Source organism: Neltuma alba, unplaced genomic scaffold, assembly GCF_004799145.2.
Source record: "Neltuma alba isolate B1F8T4 unplaced genomic scaffold, ASM479914v2 tig00013347_pilon, whole genome shotgun sequence".
Taxonomy (NCBI): domain Eukaryota; kingdom Viridiplantae; phylum Streptophyta; class Magnoliopsida; order Fabales; family Fabaceae; genus Neltuma; species Neltuma alba.
This window is the reverse complement of record NW_021637615.1, coordinates 24631-38288: the sequence shown is the minus strand read 5'-3', so window position 1 is coordinate 38288 and position 13658 is coordinate 24631. Positions and strand designations below refer to the sequence as shown.

The 13658-nt window shown below is 34.5% G+C and overlaps 1 protein-coding gene across 1 annotated transcript; it reads right to left on the bottom strand.

Moving 5' to 3' along the window:
* Nucleotides 1-1077: 1077 nt before the first annotated feature.
* LOC114736617 (receptor-like protein kinase HSL1) lies at nucleotides 1078-4790 on the bottom strand. Its single transcript, XM_028924494.1, has 2 exons — nucleotides 2059-4790; nucleotides 1078-1805 (listed from the first exon to the last, which is right to left on the bottom strand). The coding sequence occupies exons 1-2, from the start codon at nucleotides 4652-4654 to the stop codon at nucleotides 1414-1416; spliced, it is 2988 nt and encodes a 995-aa protein (XP_028780327.1). The 5' UTR covers nucleotides 4655-4790; the 3' UTR covers nucleotides 1078-1413.
* Between the last annotated feature and the right edge of the window lie 8868 nt (nucleotides 4791-13658).

The following is a 13658-nucleotide window of genomic DNA, read 5'->3' as shown; positions in this document are numbered from 1 at the left end:
AAAGTTGTCTCTACTTTTTTGCGTTGATTTCCTATTTTACCCATATTTATTGTCTCCAACTCACTCTCTCCCTCCCACTTCTCTTTCTTTCAATAATTTAATTGTTCTCTCTCATGCTCTCTCTCCTTATTAATGAGGATATTTTTTAAAAAAAATTATATTTTTTACATATTGATTGTTTTTAACTAATTTTAACTGTTTTTTTTATCAACGTAATTCGGTTATTCGTCTCTTATAATAAGAAACGGAAGGAGTATTAAATTACTGTATAAAGGGAGGTAGCTACAATTTAAAGATGAATTACCTCCAACACTCAATTTGAACAAATCGTTACATCCGCTGAGCAACCGCTGAGGAATTTTTAAACGGTCAAAGCTGGGGTTGGGTGAAGTTGTTAAGATGAACTGAGAAAAGTTCGTCTAAGCTATACTCCATTATTCCGCTGTGGGTGTAGTGATCACCAAAGGAAAAGCAAAGAAGAAAGTAACAAGAGTTGCTCATTCCATTGTAGCCAGTTGTAGTGAGGACTTTAATTAAGCAAGAAGCCTCCTCCCTCATAAATGGTTGACGCAGAATTCAGTACAGTACAGTGGTTGACACGGAACGAATCATAAATTGAGTAGAAGCAAAAGAGCGTTCATTCAAAAGCACCAAAATGTAACTTGTTTGGATGGGATTGGTAGTCCGTACTCATATGATAATAGATGGACTGAGTCATAGTCCTTTTCCCAAAGGATACATAACACCTGAGGTTTCAATATATGCATAGCAGGGGGTAGCACAGGCGGATGAAATTCTTGCAACTCATAAATGAGAGACACCTAACTACCCTCATTTAATCCTTACCTGTATGAATCCTTACCCGTATGAATATATACTTATCATACCTATACTTATCATAGCTAGCTGTTCCCAGCCCATGCCTGAGACTGACTTTATTATTTGCAGGCAGGCATCCACAGTACAACACTACAACCATTTACCCTTCATTCCCTCTGCTCCTTTCTAACCTCGACGATATACTGAAATGATACTTAAGGAACTAGAAATATAAGTCGGTTTAGTTCTGCCAAGTTGTAGATTCATCAAACTTCTAAGATGTTATTAGATATAGAATTGTAGAACTGACATTAGTACCAATCCTGGGGATTCAACTGACATTTACTGTGGTGAGTAGCCCATTCGAAGCCACTGATTTTTTACAATCCTTAGACCTAATCCAATCCTGCGAAATAACACATCTTTAAACAGTGGAAAGCGGAGACTTCTTGACAGAATTAAACGTCCATTTCATTATGTTAAGAAGACCATCTAGGTCTCTTTCTTCCAAATTCTGTGGAGTTAAAAAGGGCTTAAAACTCCCTTTTTTCTGGAACAAAGCTATCTAACTCTAGTCAATTAGAAGAACTAGAATTAGGCTACACTCCCATGATCTGAGGCATCGTCACAGTAATAAGGGGACAACTTGCCATCCTTCCTGATAGACTTGGTTTGGTTCTCTGAGCCCATCTCTTGCAGCATCTTGACCACTCTTCTCATGGCAGGGCGGTTGATGGGAAGAGAACTAGTGCACATGAGGCCAATGTCAAGAACCTTGCATATGTCATCTTTGTAACAAGAATCCAGCCTCGAGTCGATCACATGGTCCACTCCTTTCTGGTCCAAGGTGGTGTAAACCCACTTCACCAAATCCTTTTCCCCAAACTCTGGCTCAACCGGTCGCCTTCCGGTCACCAACTCAAGTACCACCACACCAAAGCTGTATATGTCGCTCTTCTCATTCACCCTCAGTGTGTATGCATATTCTGTTTACAATCAAAGAATGCAAATTTCATCATGTAAAGCTCTAATTCTTTCAGAACACAACTAGAACATGGTACTTAAGTGTTACATTTGCATATCCAAATAAAGAAGAATCATTTAGCCAAGCAAAACAAGTTTTGAAAATTTGGTTCCAACTCGGTGTTCAGATGAATCATGTACATTCTAACCAACGAAAATATTTAAATCATAGTTTAAGCACAAGTTTTAATAGTGAGAGGTACGAATAAAACCAACCTGGCGCAATGTATCCACAAGAGCCGGCAATGAAAGACATGGATTTGGTTCCTTTCCCATTGGTTTCAACAACCTTGGCTACACCAAAATCAGCCACTCTCGCACCAAAGTCACCATCCAACAAGATATTGTTGGATTTAACATCTCTATGAACAATTGGAGGAACACAGTCATGATGCAGATAAGAGAGACCTTCAGCAGCATCAAGGGCTATCTTATACCTTGTTGGCCAGTCCAACAACCCACCTTTACTTCCATGAAGTGAATCGCCGAGACTGCCATTTGGCATGTACTCGTAAACTAGGAGCTTGCAGTCCCTTGTGGTGCAGCAACACCAAAGCTTCACTATGTTTTTGTGCCTAATTTTACCCAAGGTTTCAACTTCAGCATCAAAAACATTGTCTTGAACACCACCTTTTTCAATATCCTCACTCTCCATGTCTTTTTTTATGCCTACCCACAGCTTCTTTACAGCAACGGCCTCCCCATTGCTAAGAACAACCTTGTAAACTTTCCCAGATGATCCGCTACCTATCACACTGTCATCATCAAGGCAACTCAGAATTTCATCTTCACTGAAACCCAGTTTATGGAATGACATCAATGTCCATTTTGATTTGTCAATGGCTCTTTTGGCCTTTCTAAAGTTCTTATACTTGAAATAAAACCAGACAACGCCTACAACAAAGACAACAGTAGCAATGATGAAAATAATTCGAAGCAACCAAGAATACCCTCTTGCCTTAGCTTCATCTCTGCCATTACATAAACTGTTCCAATCGCCACACAGACCAGGATTACCCAGAAAACTTGTCATGTACATATCCTTCGCCAACAGAGGAGGAAGTTCTCCAGAGAGATGATTGTAAGACATATTTAACCTATTGAGCTTCAAATTCTCCAATTCAAGAGGAACTTTCCCGGAAAATTGATTATTGGAAAGATCAAGAAAATTTAGCACGGACAAACTCCCAATTTCGTCAGGAATACTTCCACCGATCTCATTATTTGCCAGATTAAGCTCATTGAGTTTCTTCCAGGATCGAATTCCCTTGGGAAGCTCACCTGAAAGTTTATTGTTATGAAGATCAAGAGTCCCAAGCTGCCCAAGATTCACTATACTAGCAGGCAATGATCCATTGAACATGTTATCATCACCAGAGAATTCCTCAAGGTTCTCTAACCATCCAACCTCTTCAGGGATCTGTCCGGTGAAATTGTTCTTAGATAGAGACAACAACGAGAGATTCCCGGCACCAGCAATAGATTTAGCGATTGAACCAGAAAATGAGTTATGAGTGAGTTCAAGCAGATACACATGTGGAAGCCCCCAAATAGCCGCCGGGACTTCACCGGACAGCCGATTGAAACCGAGCCGGACACGCATCAAACTCCGACACCTGCCCAAACTCGGCGGGATGTTACCAGAAAACGAATTGTATATCATCAGAAGCTCTTCCAATTTCCCGTTGTCACACAGAGTCGCCGGAATTTCGCCCCAAAATTGATTGTTCGAAACGTCAACCCACCTCAAAGGAGCATTCTTTCCGAGATTACCAGGCAGTTTTCCGGTCAGTTTGTTAGCAAACAATCTGAGTTCATAAAGATTCGGTGAGTCAGCTATGCTCTCCGGCAACTCACCCTCAAACTGATTCTGGTAAAGGTTAAGGCTCTCCAGTGGTAGCCGACACAACTCGTCTGGAATCGTCCCACTCAACCGGTTCATGGCTACGTCCACTAGCCTCAATGCCGTGAGGTTTCCAATTCCCCGAGGCAACTCACCGGACAAAGAGTTGTTATACAACTCAATCTGCTTCAAACTCGTCATCTCAATGAGAGAACTGGGAATCGAACCATCGAGATTGTTCAACGCCAGGTCTAAATCCCTGAGTTTCTTCAGCCTGCCGAACGATTCAGGAATCACGCCAACCAAGTTACACTGTGTGAGCCACATGACCTCGAGATTCGTCAGGTTGCCGAGCTCTGGAGGGATCCGACCCGGAGAAAACGGGTTGTAAGAGAGGTTGAGCATCTTGAGGGAGGAAATGTTTCCGAGAGAAGCGGGAATGGTTCCTTCTAGAAGATTGTAGACGAGTGAGAGTACCTCGAGCTTCTGAAAGTTGGCAAAGGAATCGGGTATGAGGCCGGAGAAGTTGTTGCCGGTCAAGTCTAGATACCGGAGGTTAGGAAGATCCGATAAGATGGGGGGCAGAGCACCGGTGAGAAGGTTCTGGGCGAGGTCAACACGAACAAGACTGCGACAGAGAGAGATTTCCGAGGGGAGGGCGTCGTTGATGGAGTTATTGTAGAGGATGAGGGTGGTGAGGTTGGTGAGGTTGCAGAGAATGGAAGCAGGGAGTGGGCCCGCGATATTGGAGCTGGAGAGGTCAAGCCCGGTGACGGAGGTGTTGGTGGGGTCGCAGGTGACGCCGGACCATGAACAGGGGTGGGCGTCGCCGTCATTCCAGGAGGAGAGGGAAGAGTCAGGATCATTCATGGAGAGCTTGAATTTGTAGAGGTAGAGACCATCCTGGTTGAGAGAGACGACAGAGGGAGGCGGGAAGAGAAAACACAGTAGAAAGAACAGGGGAAGCATTGTGGCAAAAGCAAAGGAATGAAGAAACAGACCGTTGCTCAGGGATGAATTTATTTGCAGAAGAAGAGAGAGAGAGAGAGTTTGAGACTCTGAGTGCTCTGCTACAGAGCAAGAAGGTGAGAGAATGGAGAACTGGGCAAGTACTGAGTAGTGAGTTCGAAATTCTGAGGCAGAAAAAAGATAGCTGAGTTGGGATTTTGGAAGGATTTTACAGTTTTAAATGATTTTAAAATCAAAAGATTCTAGTGAGATTTCATTTTAGTATTTTACTGTCGTGAACAGTGTCAGGAGTCGTCCTTCCGTTCGAATAACTAGATTTTTCGTTGGCAAAAACTAGATTTTTCATTTTACACCGGTTCAATGCATTTGCTGTGGACAATTTTAAGTTCAATTTTTTTATTAAACAAAGTTCATTTAACTATAACATCTATTTATCTTAGTAAAAATTCATTAAACTGCAATGTATATGTTGATGACGTGTAAATGTAATATTACTGCGTTGATTAAATCATTTTATACTGTTATAAAAAAAATCATATTATACTAAATAAAGGAATTAGACTATGATTATGACCCGGGTGCGAACCATTGGCGGGAAACGCCCACGCGTACGTACGTATTAAATTAAGGATAGGATTGTGTCCTTTAATAAAATGTCGGTACTTCTTTCCTTTCCGGCGTTTCTTTCTTTCTTTTTCACCAGTCAAAAGGTTGTAGTACTTCAAATGTGATAATATGATTTTTGGCCCAAAAAAAAATAACGTAATATTTATTAAAAAAAACGATATTATTTATTAATCACATATAAAAGTTTATCTCTGGGGAAAAAAAAAAAAAGGTAGGGCGTTGCAATGAAATATGCAGGCGAACAAATTAAAAACATTGCAATGTGATGGAACTCATGAAAGTTCATTTGAATTATATTGAAATATGGTATCAAGTTGACCCTGATCTGGCTCTCAAGGAAACATGTAACGAGAGGACCGAATGAATATGATAATAAAGTAAGGTGGAATCTGCCTTCTTAAAACGCACTTGGGCTACTCACAGAAAAAATTAAGATATGTTACCTCATGTCTTATTTATAAAATTTTGTTTGTAGATTACAGATGAAATATGACAAATAGAACCAGAGGTAATATACTGGAATAACTAAAAATTTTATATATATATATATATAATATTGTGTATGTGTGTGAAGCTGTGAGGAACAATAAAAGAGCAGGAAGATAATATAATCCTTCGTTCTTATTTATAAAGTAGACAAAAAAAAAATTTTATAATCTTGTTTATAAATCATTTTATTAAATTTTTTGGATAAATATATTATTTTATTATTTATTATATTATAAATGGTTTTTTCTTTTGAAAAATATATAATAAATAAGAATAAAATTAAAAAACTATTATATGTTAACAAAGAGTTAATGTAATTCAAAAAAATTTTAATTTATATAAATATGTTTAAAATATAATAAAAATAATATTAGAATAGTACATGAAAGTATTGGAAATGACAGCTAGGTTTGAACGATGGACAGGACGGTCATAATATTTGGGTGTGTGTGTGAGATTTTCGGTTTTATTTTGCCCTAATCCATGAACCCTTGTTAACAGCTAGCAGCCTAGCAGTATCAACCCGTGAATTTTACTATTCATTTTTTCAGAGTCTTTAATATAAATTATTTGTAATATATTCTTACATATTAATAAATATATTAAATTGATAAAAAAAATTAGTTTTATTCTTATTAAAGTTCTCTTACTCTCAATATTTATAAATTATTTTCATATCTATTTTTTTTCAATAAAAATTTAAATGGCTTATATTTAAAATTAAATTTTTTTCCTGCAACACACCTGCTGATATTGGGGAAATGGGCAAAAGTTTTTTCTCATTGACATTGGAGACAGCCAGGGTTTTTTTTTTCTGGTTGAAAAAGCTAGGATTGACGTGCTTGAAATTAATCTTTGGCCAAAAAAAAAGGTGTGCTTGAAATTAATCCAAGTATTGGTTGTCCCGTATAAACAGTATGCCTTTTTTTTTTTAATCATTTTGACATTCCATGCTGACGGTTGATGACGATTGAAATGGAATATCATATTTAAAAATAGCTTCTCTTTTTTTTTTTACCAGCTAAAAATAGCTAACTTCACGATGTTTTCGACGAAATCATACCCATTATGAACCAACTGTATCAAAGGCAGATCAAAGACAGATTTATTTACGTTCGTATGTATGGCTTAAAAATTTCCAAATACCTTCACTAAAACATTTCATTGCTCTAAGATGACGTTAAAATTAAGATAAATAGTACTGCCTCCAATTCAAAATACTACCTCCAGTCTTAATTATAAGAGCTAATTGACTAATTTGAAGAGATTGAGAAAGTAAGTTGAGTTAGTTATTTGTCTTAAATAGGTGTTGTCTTTTCTAAAATATCCTTACTAATTAAGTGTATTAATTAGAACTATCATTGTTAGAAGGGCTACTTTGAAAAAATATATATAAATATGAGAGGCAAAGTGAATTGAGATCTTATATTTTTGACCAAAATAAAAATCAAACAGGGTCTTATATTAAGGACCGGAGGTAGTATAAGCTAAAGTTTCTTAAAAATATTAATTTTTTTATAAGATAACATTCACTTCTGTTCAAACATTTAATGAGTTTTTTCCAATTTTACCCAAATATATTCTCTTCCCTTTTTAATTCATTTATTACATCTTTTACTTATTCTCTTAATTAATAAAAATATATTAGAAAAAACAAATATATGCTTTACATATTTATTATTTTAAATTGATTTTAATTAGTTTCTTAATAAACATAAATGAATAAAATTTGATTTATATTTTGAGCCAGAGGGAGCACTGTATATCCTAACCGGTGTTGCTAGAAAACATGGCGTTGGAATTAAGGTCATAGTGTTTCGTTCCCGTCTCTTTAAAACTATCTAATATATGTGAAACTCGCTTCAACGTCACTATACTCTTAAATAAATATCATCATAAATGCCACATGTTCATTTAATTTGCGCATCCCCATGCCCCCCAACCCATCAAATATAAACAACAACGATATATAAACATTTCGCATTAGAGTCCCAAGTTGCTAATTTCACCCATAATAATTGCAATATTAAATCGTAAATTCGAAATTATAAATTTACTGTATCATTGTTTTTAATTGGGAAAGATGACTAGCCAAAAAATGAGAAGACGTGAATAAAGTGACTTAAATGATAGCATATGGTATTGATTAATAATAAAAATGCCAATAATCATAATTTATAATACTATAAGAATAAATTAATATCACCGATATGCCATAAGATCATGATCTATGTTACGTATAGAAGTATTCAGTGGGCATGATATGACTATGAACTTATGACGTGCGTGCTCAGGTGACTGAATAATTTGAATTCAAATTATTTCTAATTAAATTAAATAATTCTCATAGTATATAGGGGGTGTTTGGATAAGGCAAAACCATGGTTTGGAGAATAGCTTCTGGAGAATAGATTTTGCAGAGAATAGATTTTAAAAGAATAGCTTTTTTGAAAAGTGATTCTGATAAAGTGAGAGTGTTTGGATAATTATTGTCAGAAGTGCTTTTTGATATGTAGAAATTACTAAAAAGGATATAAGTTTAAATGATAATTACATGTAAGATATATTTCATAATATATGTTTATTTGAAGTAATAAATTTGTTAATAATATATATTTTGGCAACATAATAAATAAGACATAAATAATATAAATAATAAAAAATTAATATGTATATATATATTAATAATATAATTAAATATGTTTTTAGGAAAATTATTTATTTTGCCAAAAAAAATATTATTATTTCTTAAAGATGAAATCCCATAATTTTTTTCATAAAATGAAATAACCACACAAAAAAATTTCATATTAATTGTCTTAATAATAGAGATTGTAACGAAATATATTTGTCCAAGTAGTTTTTTTTAACAACACATTACATTATCTAAAAAGAAAAGAGGAAATAAGAAAGACATGACTATTCTTGTATATAGTGAACAATTTGATCTCTTATGGAGTCACGAAGTTGAGCCATCCCCTAACACATATTTTCATTAAAAGCTTTTATGAGAAAAGGTGAATTGAATGTTAATAAATATAAGGAGAATAAATAATTCTAGATCCTATTTTGTTCTTGAAGTTCAAGAATCATTTGTTTACATTAATTTTTTATTTTAAAAGTAATTTCTCTTCACTCTTTATATATTTGTATCACTCAGATTAGGCCAAAGTATGGTAATTAATACTTAACCAGATTTTGAAATCAAACCCTCATGAGAACATTTGAATTAAATTCAATTGGATTTCAATTGGTATTTATTCAATTTAATATTTAAGTTTTTAATTCATTTATTTTTTCCATTGTATTCTTTGATATTCTACTCATCACGTACATACGGTGTGAACAATCTCCCTCCCCAACAGTTTCCATTGACGGAGGGGATAACCAGGTCTTATCTCTCTCTCTCTCTCTCTCTTCTTTGTTTTTTTTTTAAACATAAAACAGCAAGCAGAGCTCGAGAGTTTTAAAACATCACAATTCAGCAATTAATAGAAACTCTTGGCCTATTGCCACAGTCCTTCTGAAATTGGGTCCGACAAGCATTTGGCGGCGTCAAGAGCTCTTGATTGTCCTGGGTCAAACCTTGAGCCAATCTGGCAAGAGTATAGGTGCACTTCAGGCATTCTCTGTAACAGTGAAAAATTTCCAAGTCCCTCGTAGAAAAGATCAGCGCTCGAATCTCTTGTATCTCATCCTTTAGTTTATGATTCAGGCCGCTATCTGACAGCAGCAAATGTATAGCTTCAGTTGAATAGTTTGTTTTCTGATGTGCGAAGGATCAGCGAGCGAAGGATCGGTGAGCGAAGTTTTCTTCAGAGCGAAGCGCCGAGAGTGAAGGACCGAAGCTTTGTTTTATTCAGAGCGAAATCGAGACTCAAGAAATAATAATTGACGCCTGCTCTTGTTACTGGGCCCACCACCAACGATCAATAATCTGAAGGAAGAAGCAGCTCCGGGTAGCTTTTTCTCAAACCAAGGTTTTTGGGGCCAAAACCATGGTTTCCCCCAAAACCATGGTTTCAAATAAAAATGGGGTGTTTGGCTTATTTCTTCCCAAACCATGGTTTGGGTCCCCAAACCATGGTTTGGGGAGAAAGCCAAACACCCCCATAGTAACAGTTATCAATCTCAAGTTAACCTCGAGATTCTTTGTGAATCCATTACGCTTTCGTTACCGACTCAACTCAGCTGCATTGAGAAAATCACTCACTAATTTTCAAGCTTTTCCTTTTTAATGATTAACTAATGTAGTTTCAACTTTCAAATGTAGTAAAAATTAAAATTAAAATACTGCGCATCCAGTTTTTCAATTCATTAGAAATACGTTTGTTGAACTAAAACGCCAAAAGTAATGGAATGCCAAAGTTCACATGGTGAGAGTATTGATGTGTTTGAATTGTACAGAACCAGTCCGTTAAAAACTCAATTTAATCATCATTTGTCACGTTTATTCAGTCTAAACGTGTTTTAAATTTTAATTGGTAGGAGATGTTTGAAGTTACAAGTGCTTATAAGCATATCTGCTTAAACTGAAACATCATCGTACACTTAGCTTATATTTTATAAATTATGATTAAAAAGCTCAAATAACTCCAAAGGAAAATCCTTGAAAATCCCGAATTCCACGGCCCTGAGCATCATTTCTATTTGTTTTTTGGGACCAGCAACTGAGCATCATTTCAATCCATGGATGAGAATTGCCTGGGAAGAGGGTAATTCGAATGCCAGAGTCAGATTAGATGCATCGTGTGGTCAGTGTCAAGGACTACGAGGTGGGGTGAACGGGTAAGTCTTGTGTTGTCAGGTTTTTACAGGGCCGGCCAGTCAGTCACTGGCTCTACATGTTTGAATTTAACTTCACTTTACGTGGCTTGTTATTAATTAAATAAATGGCTTCCACCAACCAATCATTTCAGAGTTCAAATAGTATTTTAATTCCCAGCACCCTCCAATTTTTTCACCTCCATTGATAATTCATTCTCACACGTTTACATTTCCGCAGCATGTTGCCCCCTTTTTTTTTTAAAACCAGAAGCACGTTGCCCTTTTCCTATGCCAATGTGTGTATTGTTATTATTGAAACATGAATGGGTGGGTGGCAGGTGAAGGTGATTGTGATGAGCCTCCTTATAATTCGAATGGACTTTCTGTTTATGCTAACTAGGACTGGAAGGCGCCTCTTCTGGGAACGATTAATTATTAATTAATAAAATTAAATCATTGCTTTAAATATTGGCTTTATTAGGCGTGTTCAATTGTTGTGGGGAAGCGCACGCACTTTTACGCATGATTTCACGACTTCTAAGGCTGTCAAGTTGTTTTTTTTCCTTCAAAAAGGTATTAATGGAGATTGTATTTACTACCTTGTTTTTTTGTGGGTTTCTAAATTCCAAGTCAACTGGGTATCCTCATAATAGAATATGGTTGCATCATTACCCGGCATTAAACATTCAGAGTTCCTTTTTTTTTTTTTAAGAATTATTAATAACAATGTTTTAAAGCATCAACGCACCTTCTGGCAGGGGGAAAAAAACATCAACCTACGCTTCAACTATGTACAATGAACTATGATTAATGATTGAATAAGGTGTTTAAATATCTTCAAGTATCAATCAATGAACACTCAGCACCTAGAATTTTTTTTTACTCTTGTATATTTTGAAAGTTTATTTTTGTAACAAAAATATCTTCACTGTTATCTGCATTTGATTGTTAAATTATACAATTTAATCGGTGTATTTAACAATCAAACTTAATAGCGGATAACAGTTCGTGGCATAAATATTATGAAATAAAACTTTTTGAACATACAGGAGCAAAAAAAAAAATCCAAGTACTAAGTGCTCCTTCATATATGTTTTCGAAATATTTAAACACCTTATTATGATGATTTATCTGTCAAACTTTTTCTTTAGCATATATCTATGATGTTACACGAAGTAGTATACTACTTTCAATTTTTAGTATAAGAGTTAGTTTGACTTTTAATTTAATTTTAAATATAATATCCCAATTTATTTTCTCTCTCATATTTATTTATTTTTCTCAAGATAGTCACTATAATTGTTGTATATGTTGAGGTTTCATTAAACGTTAAAGCTAATATACTTGATTAACGAGTGTATTTTAAAAAAGACAACATGTATTTATTATAAATAACTAACTTAAAATTTTTTTAATTTACTCAAATTATTCAATTAGTTATTTTATTAAGGATCGGAGATAATACTATATTATAGTAAAAAATATATAATATGCAACGCTTGACTTTCAAGAGTTTGTTGTTAAAAGGGAAAAACTTTAATCAAGTTTTTCACATTCGTCATGTCAAGTTTTTATATTTTTTTTTGTTAAAAACAAAAAAACCTAGGGAACAGTTGGCCAACAATAGGTAAAGGAAGAGAAAGGTGAATTTCTTGAAAATTATTACCTCTGGTTTTTAATATAAAAATTAGTTAATTAATTTTGACATATTAAAAAAATTATTTAAGTTAGTTATTTATAATAAATAGATATTATCTTTTTTAAAATATCTTTGCCAATCATGTGTATTAGCTAGAACTACTATTATTACAAAGACCGTTTGAAAAAAATAAAAATAAATATTAGAGATAAAGTGAATTGATATATTATATTTAGGATCAAAATGAAAATGAAACTAACTTTTATATTAAAAATTAGAAGTAGTACTATGGATAGGTTCATTACACACACGTCTATATAACTTCCTAGTCCCGAACTTTTCTAGTAAAAAAATCTAAATTAAAATAACTTTGTGTATGCTACATCCTATCTTAATATAAAATTTAATTGACTAAATTAGAGAGTTTTAAAAAAACTAAAAAATTGTTTAATTATAGCATACATAGCATATGGTACATGATTTATCTGAAACATTTATATATATATCATTAAATTATATATTAGTTTATAAATTAAGCCAATTAATTTAAAAAAACAAATATAAATAATTTAAAATAATTTTTAAAATTTTAAATTCTTTCAAGTTAATTAACTAGGTAGGACATTTGTTGGTCCAAAAAAAAAGGTAGTACATAATATCAACTTGTGAACCTGGGAAGATGGAAAATGAACGGGTTGCAAAAATAAACAAGGACGATGAAAATGAAGGAAGAGGAAAAGCGTGTAAAATGTGAGAATGACGACGACGAAGACTAACTGAATACCATATACTTTTTCCGATCCTTTCTGTGCGACATGAAAACGAAATTACCTCGATAAAAAATTAAGTTGAGTGAAAAGTAATAAATATGTATAAAATGTAATTATTTTAAATGTTCCTTTTTATAAAAGAAACGAGGAAACAAGATAATTAATGTAATGATGAAAAAATGGAGAATAATAATAAGGAGAATAAACCATGTATTAAAAAAAATCTGTTATATGCAAAATCAGAGAGAGTATGTATAAATCAGCAAGAAATAACTAAATCATGTGGCATAATGAGCAATTCAAGCTTCTTGCAAACGAGTTCGTAGTGCGTTCGAGATTGGCGTGATTGTCCATGCGGCAGTGACAGACTCGTTGGTTGTTCCTTGTCAGTGCCTCAATGTTGAAAACGACATCCACCTCATGTGCCACTCCACGAAAACGACACTCAACCTCGCCCCACTGCATATCCCTGCCTCGACCGCGTACAATTTCATAACACGACAACGCAACATCTTGATCATCCAGATCGGATAATCAAGAATGAAAATATGTGTGTATATATTTCCTTCCATGCTGGAAGCATTAATTCCTTCTTGTCGCTGGTCAAAAAAAGAAAAAATCCTTTTTGGCAAAAAGGGATATTCGCTATCTGAACCCGGACTCTCCCCTCCCCCAAAAAAAAAATTCCCTTTCCACTTAAAAAATACAGCTA